We start from the raw sequence: 23,048 nt of genomic DNA on the forward strand, positions 1-23,048 counted from the left end.
CTGCTACAACCGTAATTGTTGCTCGGGGAAATTTTCAATTGCTAAATTTAATGGGTAATTTTAAATTTACTAGGGTTTCCACGGTGTTTATCTAAAAAGACTTAAGTTCAAGCGGTTTTTTCTATGACCATTCTGCTTGGATACAATTAAGCATTATGTGTTTAGCAAGGGACAAATTAAGGATTTGCCGGGATCCACTGCTGGAATCGAGTAGCAGATTACAGTCGGTGTTGCTAGTTAACATATTCAAATTTCGCAGTGCGATTGTTTTGGAAGTGTTTTGTTCTCTCATTGCGACGTTATTATCGTCAAAAGAGTCATATTGAGAGTCATATTGTTCGTGGTAGTTAATAAAATTTATATTTTGATTATCTGAATTTTCGGTGGTTTCAAAGATTTCAACGTTGTTTATACGGTTACTTTGCTGGGTATGTTTCATTTTCTGACATACCTTTGCTAAGTGATTCGGATGTTCACAATGGTTACATATATTACCAGACGCGTAGCAAACCTGACGATGTGTGGATTTCCAGTTCTGCACACAATCGGTTGAACTCTTGTTTTGCATTACACCGCTATTTTTGTTGAACGATATTCTTTGGTGATTCTGGTGTCCCATTTCCATGATGACAGCGACGCTCATCGCTCTTTTGGGTTCAGTCTCTTAAACGTTTGCGTTGTTTATCATCATCTAGCATGTTTGTGATGAAAACGTCCCAAATTACAGCCTCCTCGCAATTCTCGAAGTCGCAACCTTCTGCAAGTTCCTTGAGAGTGCTGTAAAATTTCTCCACTGTCTCTTCTTTTTTCTTCTCTGGTGGAAGAAGATGTAGCGATCGATTGTGATATTGCGAGGGAGAATGAAAGAGCTTTTAACATTTCCCACAATTTTAAGGTCGCGAGGCCATATATATTGTCATGGGGGAATTTCTGCGTCCGAAATTGGTGGCCCTCAGTTCCGATGCTAAAGTAGAGGAGGGATAGGCATTTCTGATCGCATAATGTCCACGGTCGCTCGCCACAGAGTTTTTCTGCCTCGGTTATTTTCTGAAATTTTAGGTCCCATTGGAGTTTGAGTTGGCTATTATGAATTTCTCGTTCCCCTTCCGTTTGCCCCGTTGCATCCTCATTTGTTGCTTTGTACTTTGGATCGGGTGGTAGTTTAACTCGCGTTGGTTTCGGCTCGAAGATGTTGTTCAGTGTTATGTTTTTAGGAGCCAAAATGGCAAGCTTGACATGATTTAGCCATTTCTCCCTTCTTATTGGAGGGTCCGTTGTTGCTGTCTCTTAAAAGGGTTCGATTGAAAAAGGTGAAAAATGTGTCGTTCGAGATTCTCGAGCTGACTGCGCCATGTCCTACAGAAATTCTGTTCAAGTGGGATTTGAAGAATTGCCGAGCAAAATTCGTATTATTGTTGTGGCAAAAGATGATTGCTTTCGCGGTGCGAGATCACTCTTTTTTCCATTAAGTTATTTCAGCTCGGGAGCAACCTTTATGCTATATAAGCTCCTTGATTACTAGACTAATTTAGAGTATGGATTCGCTTAGCGAATGACTTTGCTTTCAGATTTATGTTTTCTTTGGCTAGTTGGTGGAGCAAAATGTAGTTGAAAAGAGATTCAACCGAAAATTGAGAGAGAATGAAATGGAAGTAGAACAGAAATTTGATCAGCAATTTGATCATACATGTTAACAATTGAATGGAGCCAAATTAGGAACTTGGCGGCAAATCAATGGGAGCAGAGTGCGTGTACAGACTTATGATGAATGATTCCTCTAAAAAATTTTTTGAAACATGATCAACTAAAATGTTGTCTTGAAATGAACTAAGTGGAATAATATCTGTGAACCGAAATTGAACTAGATTAAAATTAAGGAAATTAAATAAATAGCGCCTCATATGGATGCACTTTATTTTACTATATATCACATGAAGCTTGGATGTAGTTGTTGAACTTTACTTTGGGATTGCTGGTAAGTAAAGGTCGCATTTTATCTGAATTCTGTAGGTAGCTGAGAGGACTATTGCAGGGGATTAATCCTGATAAATTGTATTCTACGTGTGTTTTTAAATTGGGGTAAGATTGCCTCAAAAACTGAATTTTTATTTTGTGAAAATAGGGATGCTAACTAACTTTTGCTTTGCTGACGAAATTAGCTAACGCTCTAAAGTGAGCTATATTTAAATTGAATTCTCGCAGCAGGAGCAAGACAAGTTATATTATTACATACAAAGCATGGTAGAGTCAGCATCTCGTAACTCTGCAAAAACGTCTTTGTCTGTACAATCTTGTTTTAGAAAAACCAACTATTGACTCTCCGATCAGATGGGAGAAATGGCTATCGGGCGATCTTGGCAAAAGTGAACAAAAGGATGGAATATCCCTTCAATACACGTTGGAGAATGTGAGACTACCCCAGAATCTATCTACTAAGTTCAAATTCCCAATCCAACCGCATAAACGGAAAGTGATAAAGAGGTCTGCAATTCAAAACCGAGAACGAAAACTAATGTGGCAAAATTACAGAATTTAGTGTTTTTTGTGGCGATAACCCAAGGAAATTTACTGAATAAAACCGATATTTCCTTTTTTGTACTTGAGCGTAGGAACTTGAGAACGACGTTTTAAACAAAAAATCCGTCGTTTTCCGAAAGAGAAATTTTCGTCGAATGAAATATTACGGGAACTGATTAAAAACGAACTTATTCAAAAATCAACAGAAAAGGGAAGGATTTGATCATTATTATAGCGGTCGTAAAAAGCCAGCGGAATACTGTCACTTCTGCAAATAATTAGAAACCGAAATCTGAAAGATACAAAAAAGTTACAGAAATTTAGATTGACTCCGCATAACAGTAGAACAGTAATTGGTTACAACTTGGGAAATGGTGACAGCAAAATCAACAGAAGAAAGATTCTGCAACACGTATCCAAATTACACGTACATCACTAAGTCTAAATATATTTTGTGAACTAGTTCAAAACCGTTTTCAGTAAAAGCAAACACAAGTTAGCAGATGAAAATAATTATAATTGTGTAAACTATGGACAGAAATGGCCAGCGAATCATAGTGAAAAACATCCTGAGCTAAAATTGGACAGTAATTGTAAAAAACTTAATAATTTTGGTAAAGTTAGAAAAACTTTCTACAGTGTAATAAACGCAATTAAACAAAAACTTCAAAATGCAACAACAAAATCGTCAATGTTTTCATAACACCAGAGAAGGCCTGTCTGTTTCACATAATTTAAAACTATTCAAAATGTGGAATTGATATAAATCACGGGTCCTTAACCCCTAGTTGAGAGAGGAACTTGGATTTTGAAATACTAATTAATTTGCAAAGTTTCGAGGCTGATCTTGAGCATATTTGATAAGTAAACAAAAGGAGCGAACTTGAGCAATTTAAGTTGGTGTGAAATCTTATGTAAACAAAACACAACTAGCTTCGCAGAGTGATCAAGTTATCAGAAAGAGTCAGAATGAAACTCAGAGGTCATTAAACGGAAGAAACCAAGTAAGAATACACCAGAAAAAAAAGAATGAAAGAGCTTGAGGAAAGGCAATGGTATTTTAATAAATGAATCCCCCAAACCACAAAATTACACCCCTAAAAGCCATTTTGGTATAATAAACGTGAGTATTAATTAACTATAAGTAGCTACAAATTTGGGGTTATTGTTTAATGTTTTCAGGAAAAATATAATGGGTACGTTTACTAGGAAATATAGTGCATATAAAGGCAAACAAACAAAAGATATGCTTTGAAAGATTTGTCGGCCAAATTTATTGTATTTTTCCAAAAAAACATGTTTTTTTGCCCTCAACGATTACCCACAGCATGACGAATACAAATTGAAGACAAGCAAGTAAAGTTGTTGTCACAAATCATACTGTCTGAATAAGCAAATCTAATTATATGTGAAAGAAAAAGGAATTACCAATAATTAGTTTTTTCGAATGGCAGAAAAGAGACTTTTAATCGTTGAAAACTGATACTTTTATGGAGTAATTCAAGCAAGTTCTCGGCTTTTGTGCACAACAATCAAACAAGCTTGAAGCCATATTAAAATAATTAAAAGAAAAGGATGGTTGAAGGGACATGCATGTAGAAATGAAAAGGAAAATAAAACGATTTGAAAAAGTGTTAGCTTTTTATTGCAATAGTGTTTTGAATCCAAGCCCGGTAATCCCATTTGAGGACAAATAGTGAGAGTATTATTTCAGTATTGTTTTGTATTTGCAGGAGAAGTTTGGTATTGATCTGGAGAATTAATTCAATTAGTTGTTGGAGTTCTCATATTCAAATTCTGTCAGTCAACTAGATTTTAGCGGGGATTTTCGGTTAAATCAAAGTGTCTAGTTTAAATCAGAGCTCGGAAAAAGTAATACTACTATAGTTTTGGTAATTACACAGTGGAGGAAATTATTATTGTCAAGAAAAAGCGGTAACTAAAGTATTAGAGGTTCAAAAGTTTTAAAAATTTGCAAAAGAGAATTTTTAGTGGAAAAAAACGAGTTATTAAGTGAGTTCCATGTTTGAGATGGGACTAATTATTGCTCTGAAGTGTTCTAGAGAATAGATTAATAAGTCCAAAGGAGCACAAGGGCTGTTTGAAGGAATTTCTGATAGAGAGAAACTCCAAAGTTACAAAACAAAGGGTCTAGAATTTCACCACACCCCCGCAAGTCCTGAAAACCCTACTTCCCCAAGTCCGATCGTCCTGAAATTTTAACTGGTGACTCTTTGTACAATTGCATATGCCTTGAGAAAAAGAGCAAGCCCAAAGCTGTACATTTTGCTTTTAAAACATACGAAAAAAGAAGAAATGACTGATTATTTTTATGTACTTTCTTGAAAGAAGCAACACTTTTACCAGAGTCAATATCAACACCAAAAACAAACCTCAAACGTAAATATTGCAATTTAGTTATTGTTTAGCTTCAAGGTTTTAACGTTGATGAATATTCTCGAAGAAAAGGCAGAAATTTGTAAATTTTCCCTGATTGTTACATTGTGATCATAATGAGAATTGTTATAAGGTGGTTCAAAACAGACAATATTACATCATAGTGGTAAGCAAAACTCGCGTAGGAAAAATAAAACATTGCCATGACCGTTGAAGCGTGAAAACTGGCATGCAAACATCGACAATGGGTGACATGAAACATGAGTTTTTGTGAAGCCTGAAACTAGCAAACCATTTAAACCACGAAATTTTGGTCATATTGAGCAAAAATTTACATAAGATAATCTAATGCGCTTGACCATTATTCTACGCCCACTATTTTACTTATATGTTAGGTCACATTGTTCGAAAAGGAACGTCACGTTACGTTTTACTGATAAAAAACTGATAAGATTGAGCACCCTTAAGCACAAGAAACAACCTTCAGACGCGAGAGAGCGAGTCTGAGAGAGAGACTTACGACAATGAAGAGCTGCAGTTCGTCAGTCAAAATTTAGAGAGAGAAAGCTCAAGTGAAGCAGTTGGTTCTCGGAGTGAGAAAATTACAGTTATTTAGTGAGTTCTTTGCGAAAGAACATAGTATCGGAGCTTTTCAAAGTTATTCAAAATTGTTGGTCGCGAAGACTATAAGTTTCTGGTCAGTAACCTAGCTACTGAGAGGCAGAGCTAATTTTAGTTATTTGGGATAGGAAGTAAAGGGACAGATTTGTGAATACTTGCGGAGAGATTGATTGAATTGATTTGATTTAGTGTGGACCGTTAATTAGTTTTGATAGAAAAATTACTTTTGGATTGTTGAAGTTATTCAATTATATGTTTCTGGCTCCAGCTTTATAAGTTGCTGGTATTGCGATTTTTGATTATTAATTCAATTATCCGGAGTGAAGTTTTCAACCAGCCGAGAGAGCATTTTTTTTTTGGGACAACACAGTACACTCTCTACTACAAGAGAAACCAGCAAAGAAATATTTCGGAATCTTGATAGAGTTTTGGGTGCTAGCCAGGCCCCAGCTAGAAGCCTTCTAACGACAAAAATACAAAATTCTATACAAAAATTTATGAAACATTTGACTCAAACTATGAATCATCATATCACAATTGTGTACCAGTCATCAGAAATATTGATTTTTTTGCAAGTCAGAAAGAGTAAACATTAAACCGGATTCGGGTGCCGCTTGATCAATCATCAATCAAAAGTTCGTGTAGCAAATTATTCTAAGAAATACTGTAACAAAAAGGATAGATGATGCGCCGCTGAATCCACTCACATTTTGTAACAACGCAGTACCAACAGTGAAGATTATCGAGACGCCTTTCTCCCCTAGTCGAGGCCAAAAGTCGAGGCCTAAAATGTTTTCTCGACTAGGGCTCTATAGTGACTGTTGCAAACAGATAAAAAAAGAGTTATTATTCTGGACACTGGACTACATTCAATCATAGTTGGGAAGTTGTTCCCTTCATCCGGAGCCTTCATATCTCAAGAAAGGTGTTCAAGAGCACCAAAATTGAGAAAATTTTGCTGCAGAACATCCAAGACTTGAAACCCAAGTTTGAAAGTCAATACTGCTTGCATTTTAGGTAAACGTTTTTAAAAGAATGAAGCATGCCGTCACAAATGACAAAAATTTTCTCTAACACTGTGAAACAAAAAAAAGTTGGATTTGAAAAACTCGAAGTTCAAGCATTGTCCCTATGTAGCGTTCTCGGTCGAATCTGACTTTGCCCTCTTCTTGTTTGATTGTTAAACCCAGAAAGCAGTGTAGTTTTCCTCTACGTTCCATTTGAAATGTTGCCTTGAGTGTCTTCTTGACATCGGAGATCACAACCAATCTTCTTGATGCTGTTTGATGTTGTCAAATTAGACCAATATGAAGGTCTGAAACCCTGTCTATGCTCCTGCGAATAATCAAGAAACCTTCCTGGTTCTCGTGATCCCCTGTCTCAGTAGAAAGTTTGCCAGCTCCTTATACTATTTATTAGAAGATTGTTTCAAACCATAATTTAACATATTCATTCGAAATATTAACTTCTCTCCATCTCATCCTTAATTTACAAACTCCTAGGGATGGCCAGATACAAGTCCTCCTCTATTGGTGAGCGCAAGAAAGCCGTCCTGAGATTAAACTGGTGCATTAAATGGCGCTGCTTCGCTGATAGTTGAAGTAGAATCTTGAATATCTCTGGCTTACAGGTAGGCGCAAAAGTTCGGAATTCGGACTCCTTAATTATCATACCTCGAACTGCCACCATCTTGCATGTTTTGGGTACGTACACTAGGTATTCGTTGCCTCCTTAAGTGTAAGCCACAAAATTTCCTTCAGAGCCTTAGGTTCATGTTTACTGACGTCTCTACCCCTCTTCCACATAAAGACTGCGCAAGCAGAAATACATATTTTTTTAATTGAAAATCTTGATTTTAAACTTCGCATCAGCTCTGCTGGGCATTTTTCTTCTCCTCATCCCACAACCAAATGTCTGATCTTTGTTGCATGAAGAATTGCTGCTCCCAACATCATCTTGGGAAATCCCGAGTCAATGAGCAATCACCTTGCCATCCGCTGAAGTGTCCTGCTGCACCTCTCAGCCAACCCATCGTGTTGTCGCGTCTCTGGTAGAGTCTTCTCCTGTTGAATGATTGAATCTAAGCAGTACATCGTGAACTTTTCTGAAATAAACTCTTTCACAATGTCTTGCCTCAGCTTCTTGGGCATATCAAAACTGAGAACCAATTTCTTAATGCTGGCCAGTGCATCACGTGTTGCCTTAAGCAATTCTATTAACAGAAATTTTGTCCACTGGTCTGCAAACACAACGCAGAGCCGGAACACTGACAGTGGCTCTATTCTGAAATGTCCGATCACGTCTGTGAACGCTCTCTACAGCTTCCGCTTTGGTCTCTGCCGCTCTTGGTACCAGTGTCTTTGTGATCTTGGCCAATGTGCGCGCATTGAAAATATCATCAAGTTACCCGGTACCCCGCTGTCTCTTGTGTATTCCTGGCCATAACCGCTTATTTCAAATGAACTAAATGTCTGTGCCACTTTCTTGCACAGTCAATTTTTACGCTGTTGGAACTCAACTTGAACTCCCGAAAGTGAAGCAGTGGTTTTTTCAAACTGGTAGGTAGGAGGTTTGAGGAATAATCAGGCTTACACAAAACCTTCTTGAGTTCGCATTTTTCCTCTATGAAAAACGTTGCCGGTTTGAAGTTTTCCTGAATAACAAAACTTTCATATTTCACCTCGAGCTGCAGTCGAGCAAGTTGTGCCACCAAGTTCACAACTGTCGGCGTCTCTGCACTGTGAAATCCCTCTTGCGAAAACTTCCTAGCCCATGCTTCATCTCAGATGCCATCATCATCTCCAACACAGTCATGTCTCATCCGCATGACGGTTGTTGCTTCTATTTTCAGTGCCAAATGGCACCAGACATTGTTTCGTTTCCACTTGATGTCTGCAACTTCCTTCTCATATGCATCCTTAAGCACCTTGTGGTTCTTCTTCTCATCATTGCTTGCCCCATTGCCCAATGGCTAATGGTGCAGGCTCATCGGGTTGCACCTCTGTCCCAAATAGTGATTTTTAGAGCCCCTTCGTCTGCAGCATCGCAACAAATCTCGTGCTCGAGATTGGAAAGTCCTGTGCCTTTCTTGTGTGGGTGAGCAGCTTCACTATCTGTTGATCCTTCGTAGTTTGAGCAGGCGAAACGGTTGTGAACAGAAATGGCACTAAGCAGAAAAGGATTATGACTGTCAACAGTAATTTAGTTTTCTTTCAGAAAGCAATTTAATGACTTAGAAAATTGCTGGACCCATTACCTGTTAGGGGGTCTATTGAGGTGCAACTACTATGGAAATGGACCAGTACCGGGTTCGAACAAGCATCTCTTACTAGCAAGCCTAATGTGCTACCCATTTGCACCAACTGGTCTTAAGCTCTCGAGTTTGGGCATCTATTATAACCCGTTTTCAGGTTCTTTCGTGTTCTTCAAGGCCTCAATTCTCCAGCCAAGTATACGTTGAACAAGTAGAGCTTCTTGTCAAGCTTATTTTATGAACATTTTACATTAGGTCGTTCTCTCTCAATGTTCTAACAATGAGTGCTTAATTGAGCGCACACCGAGTTCTTGCGTACTTTATTTCAGGCTCTAAATGAGTTTATCTGGAATGACTTTCTCTTACGGGCCAGCTATTTATTTGTTTTTTTGGAACATCGCTTCAGTCATTATACAGGTCATCATCACACTTGACCCTCAAATGCGTAAAAAGCAAAAGAACCGGAGTCTTGTAGTGAAGAAACAACAGACAACGTACTATACCCGAGAATCCGAGACTGACCGAGACTCAGACACGAACCGAGACAGACATGGCAACCGCCAAAAGGAATTACCAGATTACCAGTACCCCCCCCCCCCCCGAATAGAGGGAGTGTGACGCAGGATCACTTTACATTTAGTAGTGATACGGAGGTCAGCGCCGGCATATCGCTCTGAGAGAGGCATAGTTTAGACGGCTACAATGCACAAAGACTCAAAGACTCCAAATGATATACTGGCCGTTAGCATTGATGATAGTTGTTATTTCAAGCACGTTTTAAAAACTTTGCCTTGACCAGAACTGAGATCATCAACAGCTATGGTACAAAGCTGGTATCCTAAACACAAGAACCTCTCTAAAAATAGATAACTTTTTCTTCCGGGTTTCATTAGTTTGCTAGACTGGGCTGCAGCCAATAAAGTTGTTTAGTTTGTCGTTGTTGAACTGCTGTCCACCAGTTGAACTGTTGACAGATGAGAACCTGCGAAGTAAAAGTTATTGATAAGCATTTCATTTTCTTTTTTTTTGGAAACAGCGTTTTCAAACCCGTCGTTCGTTAAAACTTCATTTAATCGTACAGTCAGAATCTTCATAATTCTAAAAAAAACAAGGCGGCTCTTTAATGTGCGTCTGCACATAAAGTTACGACCCGCATATCCACAAATTCGGCTTAATTGTCGAAAATTCTCACATATTGATCAAATATAATTGGTGCAAGAATAAAAAACTGCCTCTAACTCAAATCACTTATTAAAGTAAATGGGCGGGCCGATTAGACTGGTTATTATTTAGACTACGAGACAAGACAAAAAAGTCAAATAACAACAAGCATTCAAATCCAAAATTTAATGTCTATTTTTTGAAGCAAAAACTAAATAATAACAAAGTCAAAATATTTTCATATTTTCAAGTAAAACCTAAATTAAACAAACTAGTTCGTTTCCTGCTAGAAACGACATGGGACCCAACTTTGATGAGACTCGGTAACAAGCAGACAAAAAAAACGTTTATATCTTCTCGAAAACAAATAATTCAATGAAATCCATTAAATTTAAATTGAAACCTTTCGATAGATTTATTTTCATTCATACCTTAATATAGGAACATTGAGATCTGTCGGTTTCCAGAATCTGTCGTACGTTTACAAACTCAGGTGAAAGACAAAAATTCAAGTTTTACAATAATCGGCGTCGAACCCGTTAAAACCACAATCTAATACGTAACAACTAAGATACTAATATTTGACAAACTGCATTTTCTTTAAAAACCAAGGCCGAGATATGTGATTGCTTAATAGTGAGGCCGTGTAACAACTATCAAAATTGAATAAAGATCGTGAAATTTAAAAATACTTTTATCTTAATAATTTTTCAAAAACAAATAAGTTGAATGGCATCGAGAAAAGACATAGCATTTGAAATCACTGAGCAGAGTTTTTAATTCTCAAAAATGGCGTTGGGACCTGCCATTAATTAGAATATGTCATGCGTCTAAAAAACGAATGAAACATATACAAAAATCGGAAACTAAAAAAATATTTTAAAAAAAAAACTGGTATTGAAGGCGTAAAAACTTTAAGCATTGCACTAAAAACCTTAGAATTGTTTCTAGTGCCTTTCGCTGACATCAATAATTTGATTTTCAAATTGTAATTCAGCAGATTAGATAATTTGTAGACAAAGCAGCAAAGTTCAAATTTAAAAAATACATCCGTATATAACTTCTAAAGCATTTGATTCAAAATTTTTGAACAACTTCGGCTATTAATTGAAGTCAGCAAATATTTTTTCCAGAGCAATCCGCTAACACCTGAAAATATGCAGTATTCATGATCCAACTACAAAAAAAACGACAAACAAATACAAAAATCACAAAACAATTTATTCCTTTGCAAAAAAGCCGGGAAAACAATAAGGGATGCACCAGAATAGGCCAAACGTTCAATGGTGCCCTTCTTCAATGCCTATAGTTTCATTTGCAGCCTATATTTATTGAGAGTAGGTATCAAGTAGGCAATGAAACAGCGAAATGTGAATTCAAAAAAAATATCTGTAAACTCTTTTAGACAATTGATTTCAAAGTCATCAAAAAACTTAGTAATCGACCAATATCTGCAGATAGGTTCCTCTGTTCGTCAATAGGAGGACGCTTTTTTGCAATTATACCATATTATCAAAGACATCACAAAAAACGAGAATATAACGACAAAAAACCAAAAAATGTTCCATTAAAATGTTCCAGAAGACGGAGTCGAAACAGTTAAAACCATAATTCTTTCGTCAAAAAACCAAAGTGTTCAATTGTGCCTTCCTTGAAAAGTCCCAGAATATGACACCTGAATTTTCAGTGTGACAAGAGCGTAAAAACAACTTGAATGGCGGGGAAAAACCAAAAATTTTAAATTTTGTGTAAAAACTCGTACTATCAAAGCAGAAAAACCATTACTTAAAGCGAAAAACCGCAGGTACTATTGAAGTTTAATCAACTAGAAACCCAAATGATGTGACCTTTTTTGCTGACTTTAAGCTGGAACTTGACCAAAAAATGAAAGAAAGTCGCAAAACTCGAAAACCCATTGTAGATTTTAAAAATACGGAGTTGATTTTAAAAAACATCAATTGTTTACAATACAACCAGTTTTTTTGGACTTTAAGAGACAGCAATAAAAATGAATCTACTTTAGCTATAATCATCCGTCTAAAGGAAATCGTTTAAAATTTCGAGTAATATGATTGTGGATTGTTTGACAAAAAAGTCAATATGTCAAACATAAAAGATGCATTGCATCATTAAATAGTTTATTTATCAAACAACCGGCAATCTTTTAGTTTGAGTACACTCTCAAAGGATCCGCAAATAAAACTAGCCTGTGTCTGTGTCACCAAAAACTGTTTCAGGAGTTTTTAGTCGTGTTAATGCTCTTAATTTAAACTAATTGGACTACAAATGCCTATTTCGTGCCATTTTTGGTAGAAATAAGGCTAAAATTTGAAAACTGAAAAACGGCTGAAATATATTAGCCATAAAAAAATTGAGCCAAACAGTCAAAAACGCTCTTGATTTTGGAGATTTTGCTAAAATCAACACTACTATCGTCACCATTTTTAAGATAATTTTAGCAAAATTGGCAAAAAAATACGGAAAATGTGAACAGAAACAACGAAAATCAGTCAAATGTACACAAAACTTCCAACGTTGATAACTGTGTGAAAAAAAACGAAATTCAAGAAACATTTTAGTTATATTTTTATTAAATTCAGTTGCATTGTTGCAGCAAAATTGACGAAAATTTTTTGTCAAAAATAGGGAAGATGTGAATAAAACAACGGATTTCGGTCTACTATTCGCAAAATTTTAAACCATTACAACTATCTTTAAGAACGAAAATAAAAAATCTTTCTAATTCCACATTCTACGCTGGACAGCCTTTCTAATGATACCACTAACAACCCTCTACGAAGAATATATCGATCGGCGAAAATTGCCTGAACAAAAATGGCCTGTTTGGGTATATAGTACCTCCCCCAATAAAATGGGTCGGAACAAACATACTGATTATTCTCTATTGCATTATTCAGTTGCCGCTTACATTATATGTAAATTGTATATTCTTACATACGCGTTAAATTCGCAACTTCGTTGCACCATTATATTTTAAATGCCGTTTGTTTAATTGTTTATATGAATGTATGAGATGCAAACAACATGCTAATACTAACACGAGAAAAAACGATCAATCAAAAAGTTGGCATTACGAAAAATTTGATGAAAAAGACCAGTCAAACTAATATAACTGCTAAAAACTTAATTTGAAAGCATTTAATTATTAGAAGAATTCGTCCTACCGTGTCTTTCGTTCACTATGTTGAGGTCGTTGCTAGCCATTGCTGTAAAAGGTAAATTCGATTAGAAGCTCCAATCCTCTCCCTGCAAAGAACAATCAATGGTTTTATATAATACAATAAATAGTTGTTCTTTCGTTCGCGTTATTTGATTGATTGGTTTTGTTGGCTTTTATAAATGATCAGCAAATACGTTTGTCGCAATATTAACTTACAATTTATTGTTTAAAATCCGAAGAAACCGGCTACCACCGTCCGTTGTTAAATATCCAACACTTATTTCAATTCATCTAGGCTCATATTTCTTTTGAACTTCAGTTTGCCGTATATCAGTAGTATATAGAGGGACCGAGCTGCCCGGGGGGGGGGGGTGACGACCCACATGTATTAAGATTGGTTATAGCAATTGTAACTTATTTAGGTCATCTTTGAATTAGTGAGACAATGTATAAAGATAAGTAATAGATTTTACAAGTATTAACATTAGAGTTATTGGAACAACGTATAAAGATAGGTTACAGATTTTACATGTATTAAGATTTGATTTTTGACAGTAATGTATAAAGAGAGGTAATAGATTTTACATGTATTAACATTAGAGTTAAGAGAACAACCTATAAAGATATGTAATAGATTTTACATGTATTAAGATTGGATTTTTGACAATAATGCATAAAGATTGGTAATCGATTTTACATGTATCAGGATTGATTACATATTACCAATTTGCTAATGAATCATCGATACTTGTAATATTGACATTTGTTATCTAACTGTAGACGAACATAAATAGAGATTATTTCTAACTATTTCATAGCGTTGAGTACATTATCTGATTGATATTCTACATTGTTATATTGTACCAATGTACGAAGATAGCTAATAGGTTACAAGTAACTGGAGTAGTACTTGGCACACGTAATATGACTGATAAAGACAACCAGTCTTCTAGTCGCTGATGAGTGATCGAATCTTGTAATAACATGTTAAGATTTTCAACTGTGGTTATTATTGTGTATCATATCTGGTTATGGTGGGATAGGAAAATGGTATAAAAACGCCCTAAATATAGATATTATTAGGCATGAAGATTTTTGGTTTAACTAGTTCAAGAACTTCAATTTCCTCGTACTTACAATTAATGACGTCAATATAAATTTTGGGTCCCTAGCAGCACATGAAAAGAGGAAAATATCATATCGATTGGATGATTCCTTTTGCTAACAGAAAATCAAATGAGGCAATCTGATCTCTGGGGCAACGAGAAGTAAAATGAATCAGAGCAGACTCATAAAGGTTCGGCAAGATGATAGTTTATAATTGATTTCCTTAAAAGGAAATTTCGTGCATCTAGCCAGAAAAAAATGCCAAAAAGGAAACGGGAAAGGTGCTTGTCCAATCAGATTGCTAGAGCAAAATGTTAAGAATTCCGAGAATGTTCCAGGTTACGGTTACTGTTTATCAGCGGGAAAGTGTTGAATAACAAAGAAGCTTATTCATTATCTAGGGTTTACACCGAACTCTCCCAAGAAATTGAGGAATCTGCTTAGAAAGAACTATGCTAGCTTAACTCCGAAAAGAAGACTAAAATTATGCTGAAAATCTGCTGTTATTTCTATCTATTAGTTTCAACGAAAACAACGACTGGGACTAATTATACAATACACTTACTAGGTTGACAAATTAATATCACAATCTTATCAAGTGTTCAAAAGAGATCAATTTAGATAGATTAAAAGTTCTGGAAGCAAACAGATTGTCAGTTTAGATCAGTAAAGGTTTTGTGTGAATTCCATCTCTATCCACAATTCGTTTCGGGTAGAAATATGAAAGTCCCCCTTTTAGTCTGTTCATAGGTGAAAACCCGATGATTTACGGTTTTGAACCCTCTGTTAGTTGAGGATACATTTACTGCATCATCCAGGACTCTTCTGTACTTCTGTAACGGTCCATTACTGTTTTCTTCCAGAACATTCTTGTTGAGTCCTTTGCTGCTGAACTTAGTTTTGTTCGGTAATGAATTATAACAGCAATATGTCTTGCTGCATAAACATAGCATTTCGGTACACCGAAACTCCTCCTTGAATAAACCAGGTTCACGCTTATCATGCTTCACATGTTCATGACAGCAAGTTCTTGGAAAAAAATTGCACGTACTGTCAGCGCGAAAAGTTTCTGTACAGTCATCTCTTCTTGTCTCGTTCCAAATGCTTCTTATTTCGGGTCGAATAGAGTCATATAGATCTTCATGAGCCAGCGCCAGATACAAGGAATCGGTGTCCATTTCAAGCTCTTCAAATTTCTGAACATCACAGAACTTGTCAAAAAAGTTATAGTAAAGCTCCAACATTCTCAATTTTGCGTACTGCAAGATGAAAATCCAACAATTATCGGCTTACGATGTTCAACAGTACTCTTCACTAGCTCAACCTCATATATACCTCTCCCGACATTGTTCAATCTCCTGAAAAGACGGTTATTGATAGCTTTGTGAGTATTTTCATCGCTGAGATGAAGTGTTTGCGTATGTCGGCTTCGATCCATGATCAAATAACCATAAGAGCTATTTCCAAGTAATTTCATTGTTTCAGCAACAACGCTAGAGTCCGGATTTTCATCAATTCTCGTCTTGCATCAACGACAGATTGTACGAAACCGTTGAAACATTTTTGCGGGGTATACTCAACGAATCTGTGGATTTTGGTACAGCGTAGACCCAGCTTCAAATAAAACTTTAATAATGGCGTTATGACTATTCAATTGTTTAAATTGTAACTCGAAATCAACATGCGTTGTGGTTTTAACAATAACGCGTTTTTTTCAGCATATTCCAGCATGAATTTACCAATATTCTTTCTTCCAACATCACAGTTTTTGAAAATTGGAGGAAAGTTTGCAAATCGTTCACGAAGCTCCTCGGGAACTTCTAAATCGCATTGAACATATCCGAATAATTTATCTTCGTGTATCCGCGTCAACAGCGTCTCACTGCTCAAAGGTAACTTGTAGGGAAAATTTTTTCGAACATGATCTTTCAAAATAGAGCTCTTCTGAACCTGATCCCACCATTCACATTCTCTCATCTCAACAATTTTATATCCTTTCTTTTCCAGATGAAGTCTTCGTAAGATATCAGACTCACGCTTCCGGATACCATTTTCAAATTCGTCTTTATCAAGAATTGGTTGAGTTTCTCTACAGGGACAGAAGTGGTAGTAGCATCCGAGAGCTTCAAAAATTGTTTGACAATGACCACAAAAGCCATCCACACTAAAGGAATCAATTTTGTTCTGTTTTCCAGTTGTATAGATACTTTCAATAGTACATTCGGGTCTGTCTGCTTGATAGAAAGACATTACCATGTTCTCAAACTTCCTGATTTTGTTTTGACGAGCTTTGAAATTTTGAAGATTGGTATCAAACTCCCATCTAGTGTAGAGTCCAGTTGGCATCGCTTGACACATGGAGAAAGGATATAGTTGGCTAGCATCTATTCCAACTATTGTTTTACAGACATTGTTTGACCTCCGGATGAATGTTTCGTCTACAACAGCTTTCCTCGTAAACACTATTGATGGACCACTAGTCATTTCACTTCGTATTTTCTCATGCAAGTCCTCGTCAGCTTCGATGAAGGGTAAAACTTTCTATCCATCGATTAATGAAGACAGATATTTGCTCAATTGGGTAGCGTGCACCCGAGCTTTAACATGTCATTTTTCTGACCATGATAAAACTCCATCATTTTCACCATTGCCTTCAACGTTGGTACAACATCTTTGTTATTATACCAACGAAGGAAATTTCGAAAAGTTTTCATTTTCTCCATCTTCCACAAATCTTCTAGGAGAGCATAGTTTTCTATTCCAGTTCTAGGCTTTTCTTTCAGTCCCATTTCCCGGAGAACTACCGACTGCTCTTTTCCAGATTGAATCAACTTTTCGAACTGAGTGAAATCTTTTTCCATTGGATTCAAGTTTTTCAGTTTGCTGAAGAAGGAATAGTAAGGTCGAAGATGGCTACAGTCAAGTTTCTATGGCGAATCAAACGATTCATATGGGAAATAACCTTTTGTTTCTTTCGATTGATATGCTTTCAGAAAGGAGTCCAGAGTTGTTGCTCCACCGAGAAAATTTACAATATCCAGAAATTGAATATCCCCAAATTTGAAGGAGATGAACTGATTTGTCTTCTTGATTACCGTAGGTGTAATAGCTTTGTCGTTAAGGAGATGAGGAATGAGATAGCTTTTGATCAAATTCAGATCATACTTTCCAATGTTGAATCCAAAAACTGGTAGAGTGTCAACATAATTATTGAAATGACACTGGAGATCAAGGAGCTGCTTTTGTTGGTATCGTAAAAATTTTTTAGAAGCATTACTATCTTCTGCTTTGATACTATTTTCCAACTGACTTTCGGAAATAATCTCCAGTCTAGAGGAAATATCACTCAACCTGGTTTCGATCTCAGCTTCCACCTCCAAGAACTTGGGTCTCAAGTCCGCTTTGTTTTTTGCTGATAAGGTTTCAAGTTGCGCTACAAACGATATGATGAGACGATTGGGATCCTTTTCGCATAAGAATATTGGTTCTTTTAACAGATTTGAAGAAATTGATACCGATACAGGTACATGAGTACCAATCCACGATGTTGTAGCTGTGTTACTGATATCCACTGAATGAACACATATTGCTTCGAAGTCGAAGACGGCTAAATTATTGAAGAGGGTATAATACTCTGGATACGCGATTGAGAAATTGTCAAGCTTCTCAAATAGTGTTTCCCGCAAAGAATAAACACCTCGCGGATAGACATTTTTCACTCGTTCTTTACAAGTTTTCAAGTGACGGTTGAAATGACCTGAATGGTTGGAAAAGACATCACAGCTGGGACAACGAAACTTCTTGAAGAATTTGTTGATATCATTAACATAACATATATGGTTGTGTATCGAAGCAGTTTAATGTTTTCGTCATATCGTTCAACGCTTTGTCGAACAAGTTCACCAAAAATTTCACCGTCTTCAATGTCAAAATCATAGATGAAAATGTTTTGTTTGATTAGTTCTTCAATTATTGGAATTTGATCAAAGGAAACACCTGTGAAACTTTCAGGGTCGCAATTACTTGCAGTAACAAAACCGTGAAAAATTTTTGTTGCCTTTGGTTCAACATCTACTGATCCAAATAAATGAATAGCAATTGCACGGAATAAACACAAATTATCGTTATATGGTTCATTGTGTCCATTTGAAACGAGACAATTTACTTCAGGATTCCTTAACAATGGTTCTGGAAGAGGAGAATCAGTACAACCCATAGGTATATTCGTAAGAAGCGCTACAAAAAACGGTAACATTTGTAATTACTGTGAGTCGCCATTTTGAGTTTTGACGTTCTTTTGTACATGTTTCAATCAAGTCGAGTTTCTCAATTTCGTTCTGCAGGTTCAATAAATCGTTTTTATTGCTTAGCAGAAAAGCTCGATCCAGGAGCAAGTTATTTTCATGCGGATAATAATATCGGTATTCGTTTGTCTCTACATTTTGCAAAATAAACCCCAATGCGAGGTTAACTTCTGCTGCACATTTCAGGTTTGCAAAAACTTGATCGAGTTTTTCATTGATCTTTTTGATGTCCAAATTCGATAAACTGAAGTTGAAAACTTTCTGTCTGCCATGCTCAGAATGCATATCGTCAAGTAAATGCTGACACGCTGCTAGTTCTTCTTTCAATGACTCGCTATCGTTATCAACTTTCTCCATAATCTCACGAACACGGATTGTGCTTGAGGACCCAATTTTTGTGCTAGCTTGATGTACTTTTCTGCGATGAAGTTGAAGTGAGTAGCAACTTGGGAACTGTTTCTGACAGACAACACACTTGTTCAGTGTATTACGAACTTTTGCTCCGTGAGCCTTCGCAATATGGTATGACAATTCTGCAGAATTTTTTGCAGCAAAATTACAATTTCTTTTCTTACAGTAAAGCGTGCCCATCATACATGTCTTCCGGTGGCGAGCAATATTGTATTTTGCAATAGATTTTCCACATTTTTCACAGTTAATGGGTAGGTTTCGATCTTTTGCAGGCATTTCGTTATAACTGGACAAGTTAACCATGGAATGAGCAAAGAGATTCTTTATTTTTGTAAGGAATTGTCAACTGAGCCGTAAAATATGAATAAACAAATGTCTCTCAAGTTCTGCAGAAATTCAAGGTGTATTCATGACTATATGCGAACAATGAAGTTGAAATTTCGTTGTTACTAAAAATAGATTTCATTTCGAGTCGTCAACCAATCACAGCAAAGTTTGCAAAACTTCGGGAAATTGCGACAGCCATTATTCGTGTACATAACTTCGACAACCCTGATTTGTTTACTTAATGTCTAGACAGAATTTGTTCACAAGCAATGAAAACAACCAAAGTTTACCACAGGTTTAAGATCGCAGAACTTCGGGGAAATGAGACAGCTTTGATTTGTTTACGGAGCTTCGGAAAAACCAGACAGCACTGATTTGTTTACTTAATGTCTAGACAGAATTTGTTTACAAGCAATTAAAATAACGAAAAATTTAATGAATTTTCACCTTAGAACGACCTTGAAAATTTGTTTACACAGTGTTCTCAACTAAAACCCACTAATTCATAGAGGTAAATCATCATTTGTTCACTCAAATTACTCTCTTACTATGGTTGAAGCTATGTACGAAAACAGTCTCGAATACTTCAAAAGTTTCAAAAACGATTCAAATACACTATTTGCGACACAGAACCAAAACTACAAGATTCTGGAATAGAAAATTATGCGTACGGTTATCATTCATCTTCGACCGTTATTGATGGTTGTTCCTTTGGTTCCAGCCATTGGCATCTTATTTTTGAAGATACAAGTTTAGAAGATAAAAATGTTTTTTTTCTCCGTATGCTTCTCTGTGCCGATACCTTGTCTCGTGACCCGTTTCAAATTTCTTATTTTGCCTACTGAGAAAAACTTTGTTACTCGTGGTGCTATTGTTTCTCGCTTACATGTCGCTGTGGAGTATTTATCAAAGTTTAATCATGTTTCAACCAACAAAACTAAAAAACAACTTCCTTTACCCAATCCTGTGAAAAAACTCTCAACCATTACTACAACTTCTAACAACATGCTTCTACTATCCCCGATGTAACCATAAAACGATTTTGTCAACTAATGCATGGTGAACATTCATCTTCTCTCTATCAGATTATGGATATTCTTTTGAGTGGACAAGGGAGTTTTGTACGTGAGACTTCAGACTATTTAATGAACTTCCAGGTCTGTAAAAATTCTAGTGTCTAAACTTAAGCTGTCATAGAAAAATTTAATTCAATTTTACTCCATATGTTTTACAAATGCTAGCAATTGCAATTCATTAACATCTGGTACAAAAGGAAATTTACTGCTATAAAAGTAGTGCGCAATATAGATGCAAAATAAACCACACAGTTGTGAGTCTGCTGATTGCAGGGGGGATTGAATATCTCTTCTGTGCTCCATAACATCCATCATCATATGCAAATCACTACATTGCTGTAAACGGGAGAAAATATCTTTGTAGGCAGTCAGAGGTAGTGCTAACGGATCTGCAAAGTATAGTACGGGGTATGCGTGGCGTTTGGAAAGCATCACCCAATGCGTTCCAAAAGAATCAGCTCGTGATGCGTTTACAATTATAAAACTGTTAACAGGTAAATTTAATGGATAATTGTCAGCGGCATAACCACCTCGAAATTTGTATTTGAGATGCTTGCACTTTTGAACTTGAATATAAATTTGATCTTCGTCCATTAGTATGCGTTCATAGGCAGAATATTTTTAGATACGTTTCTTGCAGAGTCAATATACACGGTAGATGATTTTTCACAGAGGAAGAAAACTTCAACGTTGTTTATTAAAGCTGTATCAAATTTTAGCTCGACCGATATAGACGAATTTGTTAGTTCAGGATGAATAAAATCATGTGTGGCTTCTTGCGTACTAGTCAGGTCGAAAACCATTATAAAATGGTTTGAAAATTCACTCAATGGTATTCCATGACCGTTTTCTACAAAGGCTAATGCGCTCATTGAATTGTAGTACAAACGCTTGTTGTCAATTGTTGACATTGGTGTACCGGCTGTAGCGAAACCGTTTCGGAACACTGTAATCTCACGCAACCCAAATTTTCGATATTTGAAGGGATTTACTGTGTTAGTTCCAATGAAAGCATCACCAGCATACAATGCAATTATAAGTCGTCTAATGGGTTCTTTTGTAAAAATATCTTCGTGCTTCCAACTTTGCTGCCCCGTTGTTGCAAGAAAAGTTTTTGTTATCACTTCATTGTATCGATATATTGCAGGTGTTCTCAAAAGTGTTTTCTCAATGGCTCCGACTACGTTGTCTGATACAGTCATCTTTCTAACAAAAAGATTGGCTTCGTCAATTTTTACTTTGTAGTTTTTGTTCACTTTGAAGTTTTCTGCTTCACTTATAGTGGCAAAATCATTTTGTGACCTTCGGAAAGAAATTCTCAGGGTAACTCCACTTACTAATTGTTTTTCGCACGAGAAAAAATCAACAGCTAGTTTTCCATAAAGAGTAATTTGAGCTGATGCTCTCGCAACCTGCTTTCTTGCATCTTTTAATGCATTAGCAATTGCGCTAGGGTTTGCTTCATACTCATAACCTTGACACTTTAACCAAGTCTTCTTTGCATCTGTCCCGTGCGAGAATTCTGTTTTTATGAAACTTTTGTGAGCGTAGTGTCCATTGGCAGAAGAGATTTTTATTCCATTTGCAGAAACAGTGCAGTCAGCAAATAGGGAATGAAGGACATTATTCACAAAAAATGCGGCATCAGTATTAGCGGGATCACCTGCGTCATATCGTAAATCAGTTCCATCGACATTTTGTATTCGGCATTTGATTTCCAAATAAATTTTTTTCAAGTCTATGAAATTGTTGCGATCACCTACCACTTCAAATTCAAGTGACGATCCGGAGGGAGAATAAAGTGGCCCAGTTTTTTGTTCAAATGGTTGATCAAAGGTAACAAGCAAAGGCGGTTTTTCAAATAAGTCTAATAAACTGTGAGTGGCTTCGGAAGGTATTACAATATTAGTTCGCATTTCTGACTCGAGAGAAAAAATCCAGTCGACTCCTTCTTGGCTTTGGTTTTCGAGAAATGATTTTTTTAGTGGAACGTTTTTTGTACTGTCGAGGTTTAGCAAAGTGTTGTCTTCGACGTCTAATAGCTTGCCGGCCTCGTGTTATGCGTGAATGGAGAGAACCACCAATTTGTTTGCGGGCTGTTTTTACAACCGTGCTTTTCAACGCCTGCTTTGCCGACTTTCGTTTCGTTGCTACTTCTACCAACTCAGGTGCACCCTGCACTAAAAGCTCTCGACCAATTCTTTTGGCAGCGGGCCATATAAACTTCCTTGCCAATGGTAGAGCAACTCGTCCAATACCTGCAGCGAGGGCTCCAAAGCCACTACCTCTTTGACGATAATGACCGGAGAAATGTGGCATTGACTGTGATCCTTGGTCGCTGTAGTAAGCTTCCATTTCACTTGATTTTTTGAAACTTTGAGCTACTATCACTTTTCCTGTTCCAGTAAATGGAATGAGTTTTCCGGTCTCGACCCTCAACTCCACTTTAATGTTTTGAATATTGTTAGAAAGTATGGGCTTGTAATCCCGAATTAAAAATGATTTGTGGTGGATGGGTGTAACGATGTTTATGCTGCCGTTTCTCAAACGTCTTTCAGACTCAATGATTTTAATTACAGGAGCTCTCACGTCACCTATATTCTGATAATCTATGATGTCTATGTAGACAAATATTAATTGTGAGCCACAGGTTATATCGACTGGGAAATCACGCTGGTGTCTGTTGAGAGTTG

General features: G+C 36.6%; 2 protein-coding genes across 2 annotated transcripts in view; both read right to left on the bottom strand.

The window, feature by feature from the left end:
- The window catches only part of LOC142336170 (ERO1-like protein beta), a 459,014-nt gene that overhangs the window by 346,680 nt on the left and 89,286 nt on the right, over positions 1-23,048 (bottom strand). The window lies entirely within an intron of this gene.
- LOC142346853 (uncharacterized) overlaps positions 1-23,048 on the bottom strand; it is a 69,995-nt gene that overhangs the window by 18,046 nt on the left and 28,901 nt on the right. The window contains exon 2 of the mRNA XM_075398893.1: positions 13,135-13,216. Coding sequence (XP_075255008.1) covers positions 13,135-13,174 — 40 coding nt within the window. The 5' untranslated portion in view covers positions 13,175-13,216. The remainder of the gene's footprint in view (positions 1-13,134; positions 13,217-23,048) is intronic.

This window comes from Convolutriloba macropyga, chromosome 1 (assembly GCF_964194025.1).
Source record: "Convolutriloba macropyga chromosome 1, txConMacr16.3, whole genome shotgun sequence".
NCBI classification, from domain to species: Eukaryota; Metazoa; Xenacoelomorpha; order Acoela; family Convolutidae; genus Convolutriloba; species Convolutriloba macropyga.